The 21,355-nt window shown below is 38.1% G+C and overlaps 1 protein-coding gene across 1 annotated transcript; it reads left to right on the forward strand.

Moving 5' to 3' along the window:
- The first annotated feature begins 3,996 nt into the window (after positions 1-3,996).
- On the forward strand, positions 3,997-20,654 carry LOC111608504. Its single transcript, XM_023333093.1, has 4 exons — positions 3,997-4,098; positions 7,653-10,042; positions 12,018-12,091; positions 14,093-20,654. The coding sequence occupies exons 2-4, from the start codon at positions 7,723-7,725 to the stop codon at positions 14,186-14,188; spliced, it is 2,490 nt and encodes an 829-aa protein (XP_023188861.1). The 5' UTR covers positions 3,997-4,098; positions 7,653-7,722; the 3' UTR covers positions 14,189-20,654.
- Positions 20,655-21,355: the final 701 nt, after the last annotated feature.

Here is a 21,355-nt window from a genome sequence, read left to right on the forward strand (position 1 = left end):
ATTACCAGTGATAAGTCATTAAAACACCAATTTAAATTAATCAGTGTCTTCTCTGCATGTGGGTCAAAAAGCACAATTCAAACATGACATTTAGCAATTTCTCAAGCATTACTACAACTAATAATCTATCTCAACCTCCCTCTACAGATTCCACCAAATTAATTTGGAGGTTTTTGAGAGTTTATGAAAAAGCTACCAGGACTTTAAATGTGTTGCTATTTATAAATAAACAAATAAGCTAAGAGAACAGAGGATTTAGGTATTTTCTTCCTTGACTGTACTGAGAAAAACTCACAGCCTCACATGTACATAGCCTGAGTATGAACACATTCACACTTTAGATGTTTCTTAATAAAACAGATGTAGCAAAAAAGGGAAAATTATACATGCTTTTTATTCTTTTACACACAAAAATAGAACGTGAATGGATGCCTGATTTTTTTATTGTTTTTATTTATTTATTTATTCTTTAATCCCTTTCACAAAGTTTGGATGTGTTGCATCAAATGCCAATCAGATGCACAGACGTTTCTGGCTCTGATGTGACAAGATGTGTGAAAGGTCAAGGCTTTTGAATACTTTTGTTATTCTCTAGACTTCTTGTTCCCCAACATAAAGTTTATTGCTGAGATCAAAGCAGTTTATAGTGATCATTCTCCTTTTTGAACAGATTGTGGGATAATGGGGCATACCAAGGTCTCATCAGTTTGTACTTATCATGTCATAGAAGTCCAGTGTTTCCACATTTCAAACAAGTCCTGTTTCTGGTGAGTTTGAACTTTACAGACATGTTTGTTGTGCTGTCTATCTCTCTGCTCTGTTTGCTGTCTGTGAAGCAGCCTGCACAGAACCTTTGGATCAGTTGGACCCTTCTCACCTGCCGGGCAAATGGGCTTTGGCTTGAAGGCACTTTTAATAATTCAGCACATATCAAGTCGTTTAAACCTCAGCTTCGGCATTAACTTCTTCAACATTTCAATATGTCATATTCAAAGAGAAATCGTTTGGATAAACAATGCAAGCATCGCACCTACAGCGTCACTGTGGAAGGAAGCATCCTCTGCTTTAATGCAGGGGATCAGCTGAACCTCACTGTGACTTTTATTTATACATCCTGTCCAGACTGCCTGGTGATGCGCTTTGACAACAAGTCAAAGAAAACAGAGTGCTTGTGGCTGTTCAGCAGGAGAAGGGAAGTGAACACGGAGCAGCTGGAGGAGTTCAAAGCTCAGGCAGAGTGTCTGAAAAAGCTTCCACCTGCTCTGCTGGATCACACACGGGAACTTTGTCAAGAGGGGGCCGGTGTCCTGCCGTTTTTAGATGTGCCATAGGTACAAAAGATTGGAGTGAAATGGCTTAATTACCTCCTCCTTGTGTAGATCAATTCTCCAGAGCCTTGCTAATGACCTAATTGTTCTATTCAGATGTGGTGCAGCAGAGGCACATCTAAAAGTTGCAGGACAGCAGTCCTTGAGGGCTGGAGTTTGACACCCCTGGTCTAGAGTGAGTTTTGTTGGACTGTCACATGGGGAAAAGAATATTTTCTTCATGTCTAAATCTTTACATTGTAGCTTTGCTCAGCAGGAAATAAGTTCAACATTTTCAATTCTTTAGGAAGAACGCAACCAAATTCTGACTCAAATTGTCTGACTAATCTATTAAAGGTTCGTATAATTTTTGTCTCTCCAAAATTGTCTCTGCCTCTTCAGTTTATGTCCTGGACCACATGAAGTCTGTTATTTTCCCTTATTTTTTTATTTATTTTTTACATTTCCCAACATTTTCCTAAACAGCAACCTATATTTTAGAATTTTATGCAAATTAATTCAGCTTATTGTTTCTTTAAAGCAGCATATAAGGCAGATTCCTAAGTCTGACCAAAATTACACATTGTTTGAATCCTTCTTTATGTAGCCTGGTAATTTTCTAATAAATTAACAGGCCATTCATTTATAATGAATCCTCTTGGATTAGTATTCACTTGTTGTTATACTACATAAAACATATGTAATGATTTCAGCATTACAACTATTAAAGTTTCAGAAAATATTTCTTTCAAGAGATTTACATAAGAATACAAACAGTTTGACTCCTAGATTAAATTAAATTGCTGTTTTTTTTCCCCTTTGATAAACTCAATAAACATTGTAGATTGATTTATTTGCCCAAAGTGGTGTATGTAGCAAGTTGTTTGGGAGATTCCTGTGTAAAGTAGGTTTATTCCAGGAAAGAAAATGACTTACCAGAAAACATTTAAATGAATGATTTAAAACCAATAAATTGTCGAGTTTACTTTGATTTCACAATGGTAGAATTCCCACTCCAGATAAGAGCTTAAGATCTGGTCCTGTGTTGCAACAATGGATTTTTTCAGGCAGGCTGAGGAATAAAACCACAGATTTTCTAACTGCTCTCCACTTTTGATGAAAAACAGAGAAGAAAAAAAAACACTGAGCTGAAAAGCAAAAGAATCTGACATGTTTGCTGTGTGTGCCGTCACCATTTTGTGCTTGGTCTCTGTGAGCCATTCAACTCCTCTGCTCTGTGAAAAGTTGGTCCAGCCTCTGGAGGCTTTTGCTCCGCGTCATTTAGAGGGCAGATGGGCTTTAGTTGCTGGCAGTCTCAACCATTCACAATCGATGGGTGCCTTGAGATTAAGGGACAGCATCACCATGTACTTCTCCAACTCCAGGGACCCTTCCACTGTCTCCTACACCCAGATCAACCGCTTCGGAGATCGATGCCAGCACCTTCACTACAACATCTCAGTGGACGGCAGCTCCTTCTCCTTCGATGTGGGGAATCGTTTCGACCTCAACGGAAGTCTCTACTATACGTCGTGTCCAGACTGTCTGGTGATGCGCTGGGTAGTAAAGTCCAATAAGAGGCATTCTGTAGATCTGTACCTGCTGAGCAGGAGGAGGGAGGTGGACCTGAGGGAGATGGAGGAGTTCAGAGCTCAGCTGAAATGTTTTCAGCTGCCTGTGCCTGTTGTGATGGATCCGGGTGAGGAGCTTTGTCCAGAGCAGCCTGAGTGCTGATCAACAACAACATGAGATGATGGTCTATCAAAAGGTTTCAGAGCACATTCATATGTGGAGTTAAAACTGTGTATTTCCCCTTTTGAATTTAAATAAAGTTACTAAAATAATTTATAATAATAAATAATAATTCTTTCAACTTGTTCTCCATTTTGTCATGATTCAATCACAAAACATGGATAAAATATGGGTCCATCTAAAGAAATACAATGTTGTAAAGTTTAATATTTTGTGTCACTCACTTCAGAAAGTGAAACGTATATATTTCAAACATCTGTTGGACATAGAGTTAAATATTTAAAGTTTTTATTTCAACCGTCCAGTTCTATTTCTCTGCTTCACTGGAGGAAGGTGACATTTGTAGCCCATTTGAAGGATTCACTGGTGAGTAGTAGCTGTTGATGTGCTTACTTTGGCAATACCTATGGTTGATAAACCTTATCTTATCCCATTTTTTCCTTCCACTTAACTTTCTATGAATAAGCCTGGATACAGCACATTGTAAACAACCTAGTCGGATTTCTTTAACCCACTAGTTTATGTGTGTATCCCACCTCCTTCCCAATGACCACTGGAGATAGAATTCTCCCCCATCACCCTGCATGGACAGACGGGCATAGTAAATGGATGGGTGGATGTTGTCATAGCTCACCTCATAGATTTTTTTTTTTTAAGGATCACCAGTAAAACACTAACTACCTCCTCTTTTCCTCCCAGATGTGAAATCTTCACTTCTCTCTAACGTATTGTTTCATTTACTTACACGCTCTGATATTGTTACGCACTAATTGGATTAGTACTTTACATTTTCAAATCCCCATAAGCCTTGAGTGCACGTGTTCCTGCGAACACACACTCCCTTTCTTTTCTGAGTATTAGTGGATGTGCATGCAGGGGGTGCAAAGAAGGTACACACACAATGGTAGGGAATACAAGCGCCGGAGAACAGAGTTGTGAGCACAAAGATTCGATTTGTGCTGATGACCTGAAGCAAGCGAAGAGTTTCAAGCGCTTGTTTCTGTCAGATAGAGGCAGCTGGAGGGCAGTTTGCTGACAGGTATGTGCAACTGAAATCTAGTATTCTTCTTTGCTTTGGTCTAATAGGAAATTACTGAACACAGATCTAATTTATGACTGCCAGAAAAATGTACTGTAGAACTGGAACTTAAGTCGAATGAGACCAGTGTGTTTTGTTTTACAGTAGCTAAAATGAATAGAAAGACAATGAATTATACATAGAATTGATTAAAACTATTCCATAGCAAAACTCTAGCAAGGGACAAACTAAATAGATTTTTCTTTTTACTGAATGGCCTTAGATAGTAAACTGCATTTGGACACAGCTCACCACAAAAAACTGTGACCATGTTTATTTCTGAGGGGCTTCTTGCGGCTGTGTTATTAATAATGAACGTGATTTTGCTGTTCTTTTGAAACAGTGGCTCTTGTTGCAGATAATGAGGAAAACATGGGCTCATTATGTAAAAGAGCTCTAATCCACTGACATTCTGCAACTCTACAAACGAGAGTTTTTGAGAACCTCCAACCCCCAGCTTCCTTTGTAGGAAATGAAACCAAATTGTGCATCTCACCAGGTGTATAATGCCTTTTGTTTCTTAAAGCAAATGAGAAGAAGGGAAATGACTCATTACAACATGCAAAGCTTTCACACTCCAAAGCAGGGAGATTATCATTATCATGGGTCTATAATAACAGGCAGTTTGTTCTGCTGCTGTAACCCTGCAGGATCTGAGTACTAGTGTTTACAAAACTAGTTATACCCTTTGTGCATGAACAAAATGTGAATACATTTTGCATTTTATTTTTATTTGGATTTTATCGGACATACTAAAACAAAGTTTTCCACGATTGTGAAATTTATTTCATTTAAAACTAAATAACAGAATCCCATGCAACAAACTGCTTTCACACTCACCTCACGTGAGTTTTATCTCAGTGTTAATCCAGCCGCTCTATAAAGGACTCAGAGATTTTTTGGAAATGGTTACCAAGTCAACTGCATCATGAAAAGCAACACAGCAGGCAGATTAAGCTTTCAAACCTACCAACGCTGTTTGGGCAAGGAGAGCATTTTAATATCAGAATCAACCAAGAGAAAATCTGTGAAGAGAACAAACCAAAACAATGCCAACTTGAATTTTTTGGACTAGACGCAAAATGTCATGTGTGGCTAAAAACTAACACTGCACATCGCCATGAACATTCAGACCGCATGATGAAACATGTTAGAAGCAGGGTCAGGCTGGAAGATGGAGAGAACATGAGTCAAGCTGAATACAGTAATCCTGGAAGAAAGAAATACTGAGGCTGTAAAAGATTTGAACTTGTGATGTGACTTCAAACAGCAATCAGTCCTAAACATACAGCCAGTGGTACAATGCAATGATTTAGATCAAAGCTCAGGTGCATGTTACAATTGTCCAAACCAGGTACAAACATAAATTCAATTTATAATCTATGGTTAGCCCTGAAAATTGATGTGTATACATGATTTCTATATATTGGACCGAGTTCAAATTGCATAAAATTTAAACTCAAAACCTGTTGCCTTCTCATGAAGATATATATCTGTTTCATAACATTTTATGTTGAAAACTGTAATTCAGAAGCAGACATTGATCTAGTACCACAACATATGTCAACTACCGAAATCACTGAAAATTACATGTCTTATTGAAATTATACTAGGAATCAGACAATAGTTTCCTTTAGACTGAACATGAGTGACAAGAGCCCAATGTTTCCCCTTCCTCCTGAGTCTGAAACCAGCCAGTGTACATTTCATAATGGGCTCTGAATGGAGCACTCTGTGCACATAATAAGCTGCTTCTGGTCCTTCTCATTTCCAAAACAACAAAAATGCCTGTCATATAAAAGGACTCCAGGAAGTTGGACTTCGGTTTCAAGACTGGAAACCAACCTTGAAATGATGGTGGAGTGCTGTGTCTGCCACAGCAGGAAGTAGAGTGCTCAATTTCATCACCAATTGTCCAGAAACTGCACACACTTTAAACACACTCTGCAGCTGGTGAGTGGTGCATCGCTCTGTTGTGGATCTGCTTCTGCTGTTATTATTGTTGCCTCACTGTTCTCCATTCTTCCTGTCTCCCGCCCCTATGTTGGGCCTTATTATCGCCATTCAAAGGGCTGTATGTTATTTGTCCATCGTCCCAATTCATTATCTCCACTCAAAGGACAGTATGTTATTTGTCCATCGTCCCAATTCATCAAGTCCTTGTCCCAAAAGCTGTGATCTACATGTCCCCTAATGATCAGTCCTGGCACCAGATAGAATCCAGACTTGTCTGACTGACTTTGCAAGTATTATCGTTTGTGGGAATTTGTTAGGATGCCAACTTTAAGTCTACATGTGTCTAAGCACAATTCATCATAAGGGATGAGTTTAAGGACAATAAAATGGCAAGTGTGTGTGTGTGTATGTTAAAGAAACAGGGGGGAGGGTGGGTGGGTGCATGTGTGTTATCCTGAGCTATTCCCCAGCCTGTAAGATGATTACAGAAAGGTGTGCTCAGCAAAAAACTTTATTCGCTGCCTTGAAGCCAAAACCTTGTGAAGTGTTACTGCAACTCTCTTGTCAAGCGGGAGCGCTCTTTCTGCTGTGAAAAGAAGACATAACCATGGTTTATATGCTCAAGTCCAGTGCAAAGACGAACAGTTTGTTTGTGAATCTCTACTGAGTTCATTGCCCTTAAAAGTCAGTCAGATGATGATTAAAAGAGCTACAACTGAGCTGTAGTCGAAAGATCGTAAGCTCATAATTTTAAATGGTACAATGCCATGCTCAAATTAGTAAAAAGATTACTTTATATTTGTAGTCCCCAGTAGTTCAGAAACAACCAAACACATGAGAATAAACACACAAACCATTGCAATCAATCGATTCACAACACCAATGAGATAAAAAGAAATCATGTTGAGAAGTCGTTATCAACATAGCAATTCAGGCACAGAGGAGTCTACATAACATTTGATTTATTAGTTGCTGTGCATAATTACAAATCTGACAGTCAACAAAGCAACTTCCACAGCACGACTTAGTTCTGAGGTAATGACATCTGATTAATCCTCGTTTACATACTAACTATTTAGCAACTGTTTGCTTGTTGAAATGTATTTATTGAAATTAGGTACACAAGGAACAAGTTGTTTGCACCAAAACATCAGTTCAGCCCCTGATAACATTCAATGTGAGGTATGTTATTAAAATGCCAGATATATACTGAAGGTTTTACGTTTGACATCTGGATTTTTATTTTATTATTATTTTTATTTCACCTTTATTTTACCAGGATAAAATCCCTGTGAGATTGAAACCCTTTTTTTTCTTTAACTGTGTGTTCCTCTGTGATCAGCTTAGACCATGTGATATATTAAAGTGCAAATGAGAGATAGCATTCAGCATGTCAGGATTTCTGCACAATAAATGTCACACTGAAAACAGATGATGATTCATTCAGTGGTGCAGGCACTGCAATAATAGCATTAAAAGTGGCTGACAATGTTCTGTTGTTAAACTCTGCTAATCACCATGCTGTTCCGCTCTCCCCTCTGTGCTCCCCATGCTTTTAGGGTTGACTGACTGGCTGGGGGCCCAACAACCTGATTGCTCAGAACATTTTACATCAGCAGTCGTGCTGCCATGGAAACAAAGCCCACAACCTGGCAGGAGCAAGGTCTTTTCACTTCTCTAGTTGAGATGCAGGGTGAAGAGGGCACAAGCGTGGGCCACAATGTTTCTCTACAAGAGAGAAAAGCCCCCAAGGCAATGCCTGAGGAGGACTTAGAAGCCCCGGAGCTTGGAGTCAAACTTGAAGCTCCGCTGGAATGTCAGAGAATCAAGATAATAGAAATGGTTGATGTAATCAAAATTGAAAATCAGAAATCCACAGATATTACTCAGTGGCCTATGAGAGAGACACAAGAAGCCATGACAGAATTGGAAGGAAGGCCTAAAAAGTTCTCAGAGGCACAGGAGGAACCTAAAGAAGAAGATAATTTCTGTGAGAAGGATTTCCCGCCTCCACTGCCGCTCAGTGCCTTATCAGCAGCAGAGTGTGGTGAGAAAGAAGGGGTTTCCAGCCTGGAGGGTGAGGTGGGGGAGTGGATCAGTGAAGCTGAACCAACAGAAGTCACTCAAGAATGCGCAAAAACACCCAAACTTCTTGAGCCAGCTCATCAGGATGCAGACATAACATCACAGTTGAATTCAACAGCACTAATGAATGCAGGTGACATTAGAAGCAATAAAACTGAAACTTCTGGATCTCAGTCTGCCCGGCGCTGTCTTTCTGACATGAACAGCTCAGATGACAGAAACACTCTGAACTCTCCTCCTTTTGCTGATGAAAGTGAAGAAGAAGAGGGAACAGGTGGAGATGTAACAACTCAGCACCAATCTGCTCCACGTGAGATGAGCTGCGTGGGTTTCCAACCTTCATGTTTAAATCATGAAGAAACAGACTCAGTCCTGCCTGCAAATGATTCAGTCAGACAGGAGGAGGCAGTGTTGCCACAAAGTCAGTCTGAGCTCTGTCCCAGGAGATTAAACCAGGAAGCTGCACAAGAGGTGTTTGGCCAGGGATCTCCACCTGGTTCGGCTGTTGCCATGGAGCTGGCCAATCAGGGAGGGGAAGCCTCTCAAGGCCATAGTTGCGTTGCAGCTGCAAGAGAAAGGAGCAGCAGGGTGTGGGAGAGGACAGAGGGTGAAAATGAGCTAACAGGTGGAGTGAAAGGGCAGAATAAGAGTAGAGTTGAAAAGAGCAAGACGGCTGTGAGGTCACAGAGCAGAGGGCTGTTCAGGTATCTCCAGGCAGTCCAAACACAAGAGTCTAAGGAGGAAAACAGCTGTGGTATATCTTCTAAAGCCAACAGAGACACCAGGATGAGGACTGACACGTATGAGGATAGCCAGAGTGACAGCGGAGTGTCAGCAGACTCCCACTCAGACATAACACGGAACAGCAGCACCAGCATGTCTGCAGACTCTCCGGGCCCTGTCTCCTCAGAGACCCCCATCGAGAGGGAGATCAGACGGGCAATAGAGCGCGAGCAAAGCCTGAGAAGATCCAGAGGACTTCCAAACCAACGCACCTCTCCAGAATACGTAGAAGTTCCTTCCAGAAAAAGTCTTAGCGTGTCCTCCACTCCCAAGTGGTCCCAGAACAAGGACAGGGAATTTGCAGGCAAAAAGATGCAGCACGAGATTCACGAAGAGACTCGGAGGGAGCAAGACCTGGTCAAGATTGGGAAAATTCCTGGCTTCTATGACAAAGGCACAGTTCGCCAAATAAAAGAGAGGAAGCAACTCTTTGAGACCCTGCAGATATGTCCAGAATCGCCATTGACAGTCTCACCTAAAAGTAAGACCCCATCCTGGTCATCTGGTAGCAGTGACGATTTGAACTTAATTTTGGAGAGTCAAGATGAATCTGGGACATCCACCCCAGAACATACCACCTACATGGAGAGAAAACCCATTACGGTCAATACCTCACAGAACCAAACATCTGCCAAAGGTTTAGATTGCTCTGGTCTCAGAGGACCAAAGCTCTCAGAGGGGACTGGCTGTCAAATCATCATCATAGAAAATAGCCGAAGCATTCCAGCACAGAAACACTCCAAAGCCAAAGCAGAGGCAAAGGCCAGTCCAGCTCTTGAAACTGGAAAGGATTTCAACTCAACAGAAAAGACAAGAAGCTATGACGGGTTGATGAAGGCAAAGAAGGAACAGGAGGAGAAAGAGATCTCAGCGTCCAAGGAGAACCCTTTTTTCAAGCTCCGTTCCTCAGCTAATTTAGATAAAGTGAGGCAGGATATCCAAGAGACCAAAGACAGGGAGAAGGAGCTTCACACCTTGCGGCTCAGCCTGTATGGGGGAATCAATGGTACCGAATCCTCCTCAAAAAAAGAAATCCCAGCTCCCAGTCCACTTCCCAATGGTAGCAGTGGATTATATGAAGGTTAGTGGATCAATTGTTGTAAAAACTAATTATACATGTGTCAGGGAAAACTCTGCAACTGTTTTTGTAACCACTTTACTTTATTCCTTTGACATCAGTGGAAAATATCAAAGATTTGCAAACAAGGGTTAGCATTCTGGCCTGTCAAGCTAATATCAGAAGCTGTGAAAGGGAAAATCATGAGTCATACAGTTTGATTGTGTATGAAAGCAGTGAAGTTTGTTGAAAAAAAGTCTCTATCTAAAGTTTTAATTAATTAATAAGTAAAGACAGAGTCTTATCTGTAACTCAGTAAAGAATTAGGGTTGACAAAAAGAAAAGAAACAACACTGAACAGTCTTGGATCTTCTTCCAAGATCATCCTTTGATCTTCGATCAGGCCAGTAAACAATAAAATTATTGATCTTAGGATCACCAGGTTTGATCAAAGTATTAGTACATAAATTATTCCCGCTGTTAAGATGTAGTCTTTTGTTGACTTTTCTCCCTTTGTCTTTGTTATATGTCAGTACTTATATGTTGAAGTGTGTAAATTAGGATTATACACTCAGTCATGCTAGTAAGTAAAAAGTTACTCAAAAATAGAATTATTGACTTAGTTTGGTAGTTATTTGACTGAATCTTAAATAATATCTGTAACGAACACTAAAAAGGCTGCATTTGGGTGAATTTCAGGAAACTTCTGATACTTGAGCTGATTGATTGGTTCTTTACAGCTCCTGACAATATGAAGCTTAAACTAAAGTTAAGTGGGATGATACAAGCTGATGGATGGATTTCAAATCGAGACTAATAAGAAAAAGATAACGCATCTCGAACGGCTCAAAAAATTTACAGCAATACCAATAAAAAGGTTAAACTAATGCAACAAGACAAAAACAAGAAAACTTTAAACAGTTAAATTAATCTGTTATGTTTTTGGTCAAAATGCTGCTACACTACATAATGCTAATAAAATTAAATGAAGTGTTCTCACCCAGCCTGAAAACATGTTTAATAGGCTACACTGTCAACAAAATGGGTCATAAATTCAGGGTGTTTAGTGTTAAGCACTTGTATTCAAATCCAGGGTTGGTAATAATACATTTGTTCACCAAAAAGGTGTATAGCAATAGAAACTAAATAGCAGTTCATTTGGAAGGACAACACCACAAAGGTATGAGTTAAAGTTTTATTGAATGAAGAGGATGTTATGAATGGACAGGGTGAGATGAAGGCTCACCTGAGGAGACTTGCTGATGAAGGCTCAGAGTAGGGGCCCAGTCTTCTGAACATTGACTTTTTTCTGAGTCTAACTCCAAGATGGAATGTGAAACAAAGAAGACTGCAGGTTGTGAATGAGACAAGGAAGTGAAGGAAGAGAAGGAAGAGAGATGAGACAAAATGGGGTTGAGGGTGGAATTGAAAGAATGTGACAGACTGAGGGGTGAAGTGGTTATAAGCAGATGTTCCTTTTATTGGAGACATTTTCAGGTTTCAGTTTCCGAGGAACTCTTGGGGTACTGAAACCCTAGCCTTTTCCCCAGTGTCCACTGTAATAGTTAAATGAAATGAGAGCCATTTTAAAACATGTTCTGAGTGCTGATCTGATGTGAAACTGAGGGCTGGAAGCCACAGCTGCATTTTATGTTTGACTGCATTTCTGGAATAAAAGGTTAATGAATAAAAGAAGACAGCAGTCATTTCAATTTCAATAGAAGGTGGCAGAAAATGAGCAGGGTGTGCCACGGTGTAATTATATGACCATGACACAGTGCACATTACATAACATTGCTTAACTGTACAACCTTTTTATGCTCCTTATCTACTGCAATTCTTGGTTTCTATTATATTGGTGGTCAGTGAAATTCTTCTCATGATAGTCACTCTTTACTTTTACTGCCTCCTCATTAAGCAGTACTGTAAGCAGAGACAGACTGATAGGAACCATTGTGCCACACTTTTTGTTTATAATAATTGCTTCTGTGTCTTGCAGGAAGACAGACAGCAGACCAGGTGTCTGTGCGACCGCCTGTCCAGAGTGAAGAGGAAAAGATTTTCAACCCAGAGGTGTGTTGGCATTTTAGTTTCCTTCCTTCCACTACTGCTTGCTTCTGTTTATAAGGGCTTTTCCACTTTATAAATGGCTGAGGCACTCTGCTAAGAACATGAAAATGTAGGCAAATCATCTTCCAGCCTCTCTCTTGATTGCTGCATAGAAAAACAAAATAAAGCTTTTCTAACTCTGTGTTTATGTGTTAATTAAAACTATTCATTGGGGGTTAAAGCTGTCTCCTAGCAGCATGATTATGAACATTTCTGTAACTGCTCTGGACTTTAATATATAATTATCACGTTTAAAAACCTCTTGGGAAGATGTCAGCGTTTCTTTTGCGGCAAATATGGGACACAAATATCTGATAAGGTCCTGAACACACAGCAAGGCACTTATCTTTGTAGATAAGGGAAGAAGGCAAGCAGCCCTATGACTAAGACAGAGAGGGAAAGAAACATGAAGTGTGGAAAGTGGGATTGCGGGTGTTTGCACGTGTGTGTGCGCGTGTGTTCAACTCCAAAAGGAAAAAAGGGGAGTCGTTTTGTAATGATTGACTTTTGTAACGTGTCTCGTGGGCTCTAAATCTCTCTGAAACGAATGTGTCTGTGATTACACCTGAGTACTGCTGTTTAATTTGGCGAGGCATTAAGGTGTGTAGCTCTGGCTGGATGGTTTGATCTGACATCAGCATGAGCATTTTACTCTCTTTTTCTTCTTCTGACTCTCCTTCCCTATTTGCTTAATGCATATGGCTTTCGTCTGATATAAATTTGAGGATTAAGTCAGGATTCTGCAGGAGAGACTGGCCCTAATTGTTGACTTAGTCATACTGAACATGGCCTAGGATCAAAGTTACATTAACTCCTGTTCAGTGTTGTATTGTTACAGAATGATGGGCTGTAGAAGAAGCAACTTCATTCTGTTATTACCTTTACAGTGCCTTGCAAAAGTGTTCAAGCCCTTCAGTATTTTCCCATATTTCCCATATTTTGTCATATTATTCCAATTATTGAGATTTTGAGTTGCAGAGATAAACATTTGAAAAGTGTGGCACCATTTTTGCACATCCAGTGATAGATTTTTAAAATCTAGAAAATTTGGTTTCTTTCTTTTTGACTGTGTGAATACCAAAGGTTTTGTCTTGCCACACACTGTCACTTGGATTTAATCCTCAAAACCTGTCATGTACTGGGACATTTTAACATATGGATATGGTTTGATATTAACAATTCTATTGCAGCTGTATGATTAGTGTCCTGCTGGAAGATAAAATCCCCCGCTGTATCTTTTGCAGCCACCACAGTTTTCCTCCAGCATTGCCCTGTATATAGTTCCATCCATCTTTGTGTCAACTCTGACCAATTTTCCTGTCACTGCTGAAGAAAAGCATCTCCAAACTATGAGGATGTAGTACTATGTTTCACTGTGGAGATTGTTCTTCCACTCATATTGGCCATAAGGTTCAATAAAGATTCATCTGCCCAATGCTGTGTCTGTGCTTTTAGCAAATTTTAAGTGAAACTTCTTTTGGATTTTTTTCAACTAGGGCATTTTTTTTGCACCCGTTCACAAAACAAGGCTAGTTGTTGTCTTGACAGTGGATTCTCACATCTGTACTGTGGCTTCATCCTCCAGAGTTATCATGAGCCTCTCTGATTAATGCTGTTTTGGTCTGATCCCTTAGTTTAGGTTAATAGTCATATTTTGTTTGGATTGCTGTTATGCCATATTCTCTCTGTAGATGAAGGATTGTGGTCTATATGATGGTCAGAGCTTCAAATATTGATACAGAGGGACTCTATTTACTAATTAGTAATCTTTCAAATGGAGTTGACTGACATTTTGGAGTACCATAGTATAGGGAGCTGAATACAACTGTAAGCAACAGGGTTTTAGGTTTCTATTAGTAAAAGATTTTAGGAAACCCCATCTTCTTTTCCTTTCACTTAACATTAATGCCTCATGTTTTGCTGGACCGCAGCTTCTTTGTTTATCTTAATCTGTTTTCCACCCAGATTCGCAAGAGTCCCAGAACTCCAAGACAAAAGAATCCTCTAGTGCAGCTGTGGGAGTCAGGCCTGATCAACAACTACAACCTGGAAGACGACTGAGGATCAGGGAGGGTTTACAGAGACCTACATTTTCTTTAATTATGGGGTGAAATCAAAACAGAAATGATCAGTGTGAAGACGGAGAAAACATGAAACAGGAGGCAGCAGCATCAATGATGAAAAAGAAGTAACATAAAGCAAATCAGAAAGACGTTGAGGATTAAGGCAAGAAAACGGGGCCAGGCAGACTGGGAGCAAGACAAATGGCAGTAGAAGGAAAACGCTGCCTTTTTCTTCAGATGAGAGGAGAGAAGAAAGACTGTGAGACAGGCCACTGTGTTGCCTGCTGGCCTGCTTATGATGCTGCAAAGACAAAAGACAAAAGAATATCATCAAGGAAAAATGAAGATGACAAATAATGCAATAGAGACCAAACAAATTCTAAGAAAGCAAATGTTAAATCATGCTGAAGTTCTTTTTATTTTGATTTTCTTAAGTAATAATAAAGTATAACATTTTGGTTTGAAAAGTTAGAATTGTTAATTTTCTGAATAATGTACAGGGAAACTGTATTTATAACAAATTCCATGGAAATACTTAAAAAATGAAACAAATGCTTTTTTCATGCTTCTTCTTTTCTCTGTTAAAAGAAACTATTTGTTTTTATCATCTAACAAAACAAATCGGGAATATGTCTTCCAGTATAATGGGTGCATGCTTGTTTGGTGTCGCTCTTTGAGCGGATCAAAAAAAAGAGGAAAAGAGGACATCAATATGGAGATAACCAACTCCTTCCGTTCCTATTCCCTAAACAACAATTACCGCCTTTTCATCAGAGCTGCAAGTGTCTTTACAAAACAGTCGACACCATAGAAAACACAAACAATGCTTCAGCTTTATTATTATTCACCTCTGATTGAACAAAAAGCTCCTCATACGTGTATTGAGCAGGATAAGGTCTACTTTTTGTTTCCTTTGATTTAGCAGCTTACTTCTTCTGTTTCTCACAATTTCATTGTGTATTTAGGTTTAAGCACATAGTATATGAGAGGACATTAAAATTGTTTGATAGAGGATCAGGTTAGGTCTGGGTCATCGTTGCATAGAAGATGAATCCATATTTATAATTTTCAGCCTCTATGGAGTATTAACCAATGCCTTTGTGTTGAGGGTGTATATACATATTTGAACATCTTTGGTGCATGTGGTGGGAAGAGGATCAACAGCCACAATTATTTATGAGACATCACATCTGACATGTAAACACTGGTTGGATAATACAGCCAGTGATTATCCAACTGGTTTCAAACCAAACCAAATAAATTTTGGGTTGAAACAAACCAAACCTTATTGCTGTTTCCAGATGAAAGTAATTTTTTTACATGCTGTAATAGTGAAGTTGAAATGGCACCAGACTTGTTATGAAACGGATCACATTTTGCTTGTAAAATGAGCACAGCTGTAGCATATATGTGTTATGTTTTGGAATGAAGCTAAAGCTGAAGTGAAACTGTATCAGTCCAGCTCTCTTCGGATATATCTTCTATCAACAGAGTTACCACGGAGGTCAGGAAATCTTTGTCCACAACAGAAATGAGAAACACCCTCTGCAGAGCTGTGTGCTTTATGCTGGGTTTCACTGTGGTCAAAGATGTGTCACCGTCGGTACAGTTTTGGTGGAAACCCCCGCTGGGCCTTTCTTTGTTTACGTTTGCATGAAGACGAGACGAGGGCATGCTTTTGTGACCTCCCAGTGTCCTGTGAATAATTCATGCCCTCATTCGGACTGGACACAGCCCAGTGATATTTCCTGTAAAGTTTTATGGTGGCACCAAAGCATCTACAGAAACAAACCTCTTTCTGAGGCTCTTGCACAGCTATGATGAATACATTCAAAAAGAAACAGCAGCGAAAGCCTTGGAGAGAAACTCATCAATGTTCAAAGCTCAACATGTTTATTGTTAGGTTACACCAAAACAATGCCAGTTCACCATCAAAGATAATTTTCTTCTGAATTTGCAACCTAGCCATCTTATCGCTGCATTTGGTATCTAATCTGGCAGCTTTCCAGCCCCAAAATAAATGCACGCACCTATCTTCTGCTCAGCTCATTTCCATGATATTTAATTATCACCACTATCACTGAATTCCAAATGCCTGCTGGTATAAAGTCATTGGAGCAACATTGTGTGAGAGTCAATCCTGAGCCTCTGATGCAACAATATATCTTTGCCAAGAGGGAGTGAAAATTTTATGAAGACTGCACCACAATTTGTAGTTTATTGTTCACATGCCAGTAATTTTATGAAGGACAGGAAGAACTTATATATTAATATCCAAGGTTAATTCTTTATTCATGGGACAAGCTATGTGTTTCCAACAAGACAATTTCTGGTAGCACAAACACTGGGGTGGAAATTTAAATTGTCTTATACCGGCTTGGTTCCAAACCCCTCCTCTGGAAAAAAAATCGCTTTTAAATTTGTTTATTGGAAAGTTAGATTTATCTATTCTTAATTCTACATGTCCTGCTATCAGCAATTTGTGATCCCATTTTGCCCTCTCCTACTTCATTTGTGTACTCAATTTTATAGCAAACCATTCATTACCGATATCCTTAAGAAAATGTATATTAGTTTGATTTATTTGTATTTTCTAAGTCCAGTTTATTAAAAATCTTATTTGAAACACCTTTAATGAAAGTGTTGTTAAATAAAATGAAAATGATTAAAAAAAAATTTAAAAACTGGGACATAAAGCAGATGTACAACTGAACTAAATGAGTATACCAACTCTCTGCCCTGAAGGATACTGGTGCACTTCGGGTTTTCAGACAGACTTTAAACTATATGTATTTAAACCAGGACATGAAGATACCTTAATTAACTTCCTTAACCTTACTACCTTTTAATTGGCCAGTAAAAAAACAGTGAAATTTTAATGTTTTCCAAAAGCAACATGCATAATGGTTTAATTTAATGCCTCCTGCTATTTTGAAGCGTTGATTTTCTGAAAGACTTAATGTTTCAAATAGACATTGTGGGGATTGAACCAATAATCTTGGCGTTTTAAGCACCACACTCTGACCAGCTGAGCTAACAGGCGATACATAATGTTGAGTTTTCATTGATATAAGTAAAACTTACATGATCTTACCACAATGAAGATTTGAGAAAAGAGCTCATATTCTAATGTTTTTCAAAATCAATATGCATAATGGTTGTATTTAAAGCCTTCTGCTATTTTTAACTTACAGGACACTTTGTTCAAAGTTTGGGAGCCGTCACTGAAATGGTCTGACATCCTCTGAGTTTCAGACTAGGTTTGATGAATTGCCTGAACAGATAATAATAAAAATGTTAAAATATTCAATGTAATTTAGTTTAAATTTAAATGTATATTATTTTTTTAAGATTTTTATATTATGCTTTTTGCTACTAGCTGTAAGTCTGTGTCATTTAAGATATCCGTATGACATCTGATGTGATCAAACCAAAAAAAAACTCATGTGGCCTCCTAGTGACAAATATTCGCATGACCACATTTACCTTCAGCAAACAAGAAGAGATTTTTAAAAATTACTTTAAAACCATCAGTTTGCCCAAGCTGTTACAAATTGTTCGACAATTTCTGGGTGCAAAACAACCCGAACTTCAACCGACCAATTAGAGAAAGAGGTGACATCATGTGATCAAAATATTAAATAGATGATAGGTTGATGTATACTTTATTGTCCCCATAGGAAAAAAAATTATTGGATATTGTGCTCTAAACAAAGCTGACACCACAATTAAATACACTACAAACAATACAAACTCATGTTGAACACTAGTATCACAATAAAATCAAAGCACAACAAAATGCAAAAAAATAAGGGTGATGAGATATTATCCATTATTATGAGTGCCAATGAGTCAGTTTCACAGTAAATGAAGCCACAGTGATAATACCCGGCATTTCATGCACAGATGGCTTCAGTTTTCAGTCACTTTGTATTGTGTGTGTGTGTGTGTGCTGTCACAAGACAATGAAAGAGATTCTTCTTTTGATTTCCCTTCAAGTGGAAGTTGTTCTCTATGTCTAGCAATGCTTAGTGTGTGGGTGTGGCTTTTTGCTTTGAATTTTGTGAAAGGTTGGATTAAATAGCTGAGCTGAGTCACTAAAAATGAACTTTAACACACCTGATTTCTGTCATTGTGTGGAGTGGGGGAGTGGACCAATTCAATTCACTGCTAAAACATATAAGACAGAATAGTGCCTGTTAATGAGTCATAGTGCAGGATCTAACAGTGTGGCAGAATATTATGTTCTAAAATGTTTTAGAAATCGGGTTTAAAATGTTTTTTAAGATTTAATATTTTAGTCACTTTAAAGAGTCTTATAGCGACATTAACAAAAGGCTAACAAGCCTGTTCTGCCTTACCTGCCAACTCTAAAAATGTTCTTTCCCCAATCATAATATCAAAGTGGAACTGACTTTTTTTGTGGTTTTCAGTTTTTTGTGACATGCATTTATATTAAATGTTTCATAAGTAAAAGTTCTTAGACAGGGTCAAGTATTCACAAATTTGAGCCATTTGCAGGTGGCTCTGGTCCACATCTCCTCTGACTACTGGGGATCCACTATATTTTAGTTTGACAGCCCCTTTCCAGGTCATGGATGTAAACCTGAGGGTCTGAAACCTTCACAATTCAAAGAAACTTTTTTGTCTGTATTGTTACTAAATAAAATTAGTTTAGAGCCACAAAATCTAAGTAAACCTTAAAAAGAACAAAGTGTAAAATAGATTTTTTAGAGTAAAAAATCTAAAGCACAATTGTACTTTGTAAAAAATGTATGTTCATAGTGTATCATTATTATTACTATTATTATGGAAAGCACATCATAACCATTCCATTATTAAAACCATTAATAATGGTTTTCCGTTATTATTACATTAAATGCTACAAATTAACCACAATCTACCAAGATTAAACGCAGCCATCTCAGTAATTTATGATCACAATCTTATTGATAGTGACGGGTTGCATAACGTTAGTGCAAGGATTTGATTAGAATAATTTAAACAGGCATTAGTCCTGTCATATTAAAGTACACAGCATATGGTGGAAGCACAACAGAAGAAAAAGCCCAACGCAGTTTTGAAAAACTTAAACTCGGTGTTGAACACCTGTAATATGAAGCATAAGTTTCAGTAAATGTCAGAGGAGTGATTCTTTGGAGCATCACACCCATCCTCGTGACACACCCCACTGCAATTACACTCTGCTAACACAGTTAAAGTTTAAATCACTCAGACTGAAAGGGCCACAAACACTAAGCAACTTCACTATGGAACAAACCTAGTCTATGAAATGTTTACACACACATTTATCTGAATGAATGCAATTATATGACTAACACCTAACAAAGACTAAAGGACAGGAGGGCATAACTTTCTACTTAAGCAGGTTTGCCATAACAAAGAGATTAACCAGACAATTCATGTCAACTTGCTTTTTTTGTTGACTTTCTGTGTGGATCTCACGGAAACGCACCACCCAGCAGTAATGAAGGAGGGAGGTGCTGATAGAACCAAAACAAACTTTCTGTTTTATTGTTATCCAGAACAATCACACTGGAAACAGTACAGACTCGAATGAGTCATCTCTCTTTTACTTGTATTTTGTTTCTAGGGAGCCCAACATTATTGTATTATTTTCAATACAATACCTCTTTTGGCTCATTCAAATAATTTCAAATGCCTTCTTGCTTTTAAATCATTTTCAGTTCATTACCAAGTTGTTTTAAATGACATAATTTTCGTTTAAGTCAATTTTCATTCAGACTTTAAAGAGGTATACATTAACAAAATAATTTTCAAACAGCGATTAGCTGAGCACTTAGCTGGATAATAAGTTAAACATTGTGTTTTAGCATAACAGGGTAAAACCCAACCTGAAAGATTCCTCACAGCTATGTGATGCCTAATAGCTATGTGAAAGCTATGTTTTCACATAGCTATTATGTGCAACAAATAGTTTTTGGTATCCTTCCATTTTCTGTGTACAATAGATAATCATGTCAGATACGAAGCTGGGAGAGAAAATAGGTATAAAATCAATCAAAAGAAAAACCCTGAACACCTTCAGAAAACCGAGAGAACTATTGATTCTATTTGTTTTTTCAGCTATGGCTTAAAAGCTCTGCACAGTACAGTAACTCAGTTATTATACAGTAGGTATGTATTTAAAGATGGCTGCATGCAAGTCTACTTTTAGCTCCGGGTGATGTGATGAATTACTTGGGAGCATATTAAAGCCACACTAAAATACCCCAAGTGAAACATATTTCGTAAAGCCAGGTGAAACATATTACACTGAAAACAAATGATACAGCCCATACAATTCTAAACTGCTCTTTCTTGTGCTATTATTTTTAATAACAAAGTTGTGCACGCCTTGGGTTCAGAAAATGAAGTAATTATAATAATACAATATGTGTTCAAGTGGTTTGCTACATTAAACATTGTATTTGGAAATCCTAATCTTTAAGGTATTTAATAAAAGTTTATTGAGTCTACATTTATGTGTGAACAAAGTTTTTTATTGGTCTAATTTTTTGATACATGAGCCACTGCAAGTAACTTCACTGAATGAAGAACAAGCCTGTTTTATCCATAAATGCGCAACAGAGACACATACCAACATTTTATATTAAAGCAAGACTTCTTGTTTGTTCACAAACTCTGTTATTTTCTATCTGCTGAGCCTGTTGTACCATTTGGAGGTCAAGTGATAATAAAGAATAAATATTGTCACTGAAATTACCTAGATCTGTTTTAACATATAAACATTGCCCAGGGAGAGTATTGGTTTCCTAAGTTTTATGTTAAAGAAATTTTATTTAGGAAAGTGTTTCTTCTTCCTAAATTTATTTGGTAAATGTATTACTTCATTGTCTTATTCTTTAAAATACCAGAATTTGCACATAACGTTTGTTTTGTTTTTGATTGTCAATTTTTTTCAATACTAAATCAGATGGTCTAATTAGTTATTCAGTACTTAATTTATGTTTTTATTTAATACTTTTAGATTTCTGCAAGTCAGTAAACTTTATTATTTCATAGCTAGTTTTAAATTGGAATGCATGTAGCTGACTTTAAATCTACATGTTTGACATGATTGGATTTACCCTTCTTTTTTTTTCAAAGGACCTCAAAATAATATTTGTTGTGAATTGAAGCT

This window comes from Xiphophorus maculatus, chromosome 5 (genome assembly GCF_002775205.1).
Source record: "Xiphophorus maculatus strain JP 163 A chromosome 5, X_maculatus-5.0-male, whole genome shotgun sequence".
Classification (NCBI taxonomy): Eukaryota; Metazoa; Chordata; class Actinopteri; order Cyprinodontiformes; family Poeciliidae; genus Xiphophorus; species Xiphophorus maculatus.